This window comes from Entamoeba nuttalli (genome assembly GCF_000257125.1).
Source record: "Entamoeba nuttalli P19 unplaced genomic scaffold asmbl_2241, whole genome shotgun sequence".
Lineage (NCBI taxonomy): Eukaryota > Evosea > Mastigamoebida > Endamoebidae > Entamoeba > Entamoeba nuttalli.
In genome coordinates this window covers 1-3,423 of record NW_008575175.1, presented here as the reverse complement: position 1 = coordinate 3,423, position 3,423 = coordinate 1, and the positions used below count along the sequence as shown (strand labels likewise).

Genomic DNA, 3,423 nt, shown 5'->3' with positions numbered 1-3,423 from the left:
ATTTGATTAATGTTCCAATTAAACCAATCACTTGAGAAGAGCACATTAGTAATAATATTGTAAAATAAGAAACACTCCCACCATAATATATGAAGGAAAGAAGAAGAACAAGAGTCATGACTAATCCACACATACTTGATTCAAAGATATTAATTAATTCTTTTAAATGTAATTCATCAAAAATACTACTCATTGAACTTTGTTTAATTTTTTCATTTAGTCCACATTTAGAATGAATATAAGTATGTCCATAATATCCAATAAATACAAAAGGTGAAATAGATGTTTGTGTTGAATTATTTTCTTCAATAAATTTTTTTAATTTCATTCCAATAAATGTTGTACCAATTGGTATCTTTATCAGTAATTTGCATAATGAAATTGCCTTTGAAATAAAACTAGATTCAATAGCATATGATGCTGATCCCAAACGATATGAAAATGTTTTGATTAATGCTTCTATTGGATGAAGCCCTTTGTTTTCATGTAATTTATATGAAACAGTAGCTGAGAGGAACATTGTAATTATTGACTCAAAGATATAATAAAACATATTAGAAAATATCATTAATAAAACACTTGCAACAAAACCCATTGGTGGTGTAATGCCTGGATATCCTATTAGATTTAATGAAATGATACTATGAAATATTAACATAATAATAATTGTAAAGATAACAATCAACATAATTGTAGGAAGGATAATTAATATTGATGAGAAGAAAAAACTGAATGAGGTATTATAAACAATAGATGTAATTGTCCAATTAAAGTTGAAATACCCCATCTTTTTATAAATTAAAGGAATAACAATAACAATAGTAAGAATTAATTCTAAAGGATGATGTGATAATCCATTATTCATTCCTAAATAAAAGAGTAATACAGGAAATATAATTGTTGGTATTACAACAGAAAGAACTAAATTTAAACTATTCAATAAATATCATTTTAGAATAAGATATATTAAACACAAACTAAGTAATTATTGTTGGTAAAATACGATAGAATAAAAGAGTTCCAATGAATAATAAAATAATTATAATTACTGAAATTACTAAAATATTGTAATGTACATAACTAAACAATTCTCCTGAAATCCATTGTTTTTGAGAAGTATTAACATACACATTTCTGGGGTCTTTAACAAAACCCATAACAGTAAATAAAGTAATCCATAACATTAGTAAAATAACTGTTGCTAATCCTTTTCTATCATTTAAACGATCAATTTTAAAATATGCTGATTTATCAAAAGCTTCTTCTGGAATAGGAATTTCCATTAATTTTTATTAAATCAAAAATTTTTTTTAAGTTCTTTTCCCCTAAAAAATTCCTTTTTACTTTTCTTGCTTCATTTTTATTTTTCTTTTCTCATTCAAAAGAATAATAAGATTGAATATTTCTTTATTAAAACATCATTTAGTCTTATTAACATGGTTTGTGGTACCAAACCTCTTTTGTTTCTCTTATATTGTCCTGAAGAGACAATTAAAACCCTTCATATCATTTTTCCTATATAATCGGGAATTTCTCTAATTATTAAGAACTTTAAAATAAAAAAAAATCTTAAACGTTAGATTATCTTATGTCGAACGAAGATACTCCGAAAGTAATATTGAGCACATATCCAACAAATTTGATGATAAACCAACCAGCAACAATTCGTTATCAAACACTTCGGAAATTAGTAACAGGATTTGAAAAAGTAGGTGCTGTTGCATCAAGTGAAAAATTGACGGAGGCAGTGTTTCGTGTATTAATAAGTAATGAGGCAGATAAAACTTACAAAGACGCTTTGATTCAAATAGTTCCTAAATTAGTTAAAGTACTAATGAAAGGACCAGATGCAGATGAAAAAACAAAATCAAGATGTATCCAATGTTTTATTCAACCATTATCTGACTTTTTAGTTGGAACAGAAAGTTCTGCATTAATAAAGTCATCAGCAGCAAGAGCATTAGTAGCAGCATATTCGTATCTTGATGATGACACATTTAAATATTTTCTTGTTCCTGTAGTTAGAGGTTCATTTACAGAAGAAGATTATCAAGAAACAACAGTTGTTGATGTTGTATTAGGCATAATGCCAAGATTAGTAGAAAGTGATTATGGATGGATTGCACGTGGTATTGAAATATTTTATGGAAATGAGACATATAGTTATAGAAAGGAAGCACTTAGAATGATTTGTTATTTGGCAAGTAATAAATTTAACAAAGAGGCAATGCAAAAATACATTATGAAAATTTATTTGAAAATTCCTCATGATAAAGCATGGATTATTAGAAGAGAATTTGTTAGGTCAATGGAATATGTAATTGATAAAATTTTTGATGAAGATGTTGATAATGTGTACAATCAATATATTGAACTTACTCATGATGAACAAAAACAAGTTGTTGCAGGATGTATTGAAATATTACCAACAATTATTAGAAATGAAAGAATTCAATATAAAATGAAAGAATTAAACTTCATTGATACTTTTAGAAAACTCACAACTTTTAATGATAATGTTGATGTTTGTCTTATTAAAATAATTCCTTATCTTATCCAATTATATCCTGAAGAAGAAGAATATTTTCTTAATCTTATGGAAAAGAGTTGTGATTCAATAGAAGAAATAATGAGAAACACAGTTAATATTATCTTTAAACAAGTATTTGATCTCGCACATAATAAGAATATTTTACTTAATATTTTTGAGAAATTAGCTAATGACCAAAGTGCAGGTATTAAAAGTGAAATGAGAAGATATATTTGTGATGTATTATCATTAGATACAGGAAGGTTTAGTGATTTATTTAGAAGTCTTGTTGAAGAAAGTAATTTCCGAGTGAAAGTTAGTATTGCCCAACATCTTCCAGTGTTAAGAACAATGTCATTTTATGATGATGTCCTTGTTAAACTAACAATGAGTGGATTTTTTGGTGTTAGAGAAGTTGCTTTAAAAGAAATTGAGAATTGTTTAAAAGAAAATGAAAGTAAGAGAAGTATATTATTTAATCAATTCTTGACATATCAAAAAGGTAATTGCCATCAACGACAAGCGTTTGTCTCTTTTTCTTTTATTTTTAAATTAACAGTTTAAGGAAATAAATAACATATAGATTGGCTTATGCATTTGCTGCTGTAAGTAAAGGAAATGAAGAATATACAACAAAAGCTACTCCAAACTTAATTCTAATGTTAGATGATCCGATTTCTAATGTGAGAATTAGTACTTTAATTGCATTAGGAAAACTTCATTCATCTTCACAAGACGTAAAATTTGCACTTTCAACATTATTAAAGAATGAACATGATACTGATGTCCACAATATCGCAGAACAAATATATGCGAGGATTTGTTAAGTTTGATGTATTATCAACATTTTAATGTTAAATTTTTCACTTTTTTATGTTATTTATAACTATTTT

General features: G+C 26.3%; 3 protein-coding genes across 3 annotated transcripts; 1 reads left to right on the top strand and 2 right to left on the bottom strand.

Annotated features, from left to right (window-relative positions):
* Nucleotides 1-73: 73 nt before the first annotated feature.
* Nucleotides 74-865, bottom strand: ENU1_015700 (hypothetical protein; the record flags this gene model as incomplete). Its single annotated transcript, XM_008856838.1, has 1 exon — nucleotides 74-865. A coding segment is annotated over one exon (792 nt), but the record flags the coding sequence as incomplete, so codon positions are not given.
* Nucleotides 866-977: 112 nt separating this feature from the next.
* Nucleotides 978-1,283, bottom strand: ENU1_015690 (hypothetical protein; the record flags this gene model as incomplete). The annotated part of the gene is made up of 1 exon (XM_008856837.1): nucleotides 978-1,283. One exon carries the CDS (start codon nucleotides 1,281-1,283, stop codon nucleotides 978-980), a length of 306 nt encoding a protein of 101 aa, XP_008855059.1.
* A 359-nt stretch (nucleotides 1,284-1,642) lies between these two features.
* ENU1_015680 (HEAT repeat domain containing protein) lies at nucleotides 1,643-3,357 on the top strand (the record flags this gene model as incomplete). Its single annotated transcript, XM_008856836.1, has 2 exons — nucleotides 1,643-3,054; nucleotides 3,114-3,357. The coding sequence occupies 2 exons, from the start codon at nucleotides 1,643-1,645 to the stop codon at nucleotides 3,355-3,357; spliced, it is 1,656 nt and encodes a 551-aa protein (XP_008855058.1).
* Between the last annotated feature and the right edge of the window lie 66 nt (nucleotides 3,358-3,423).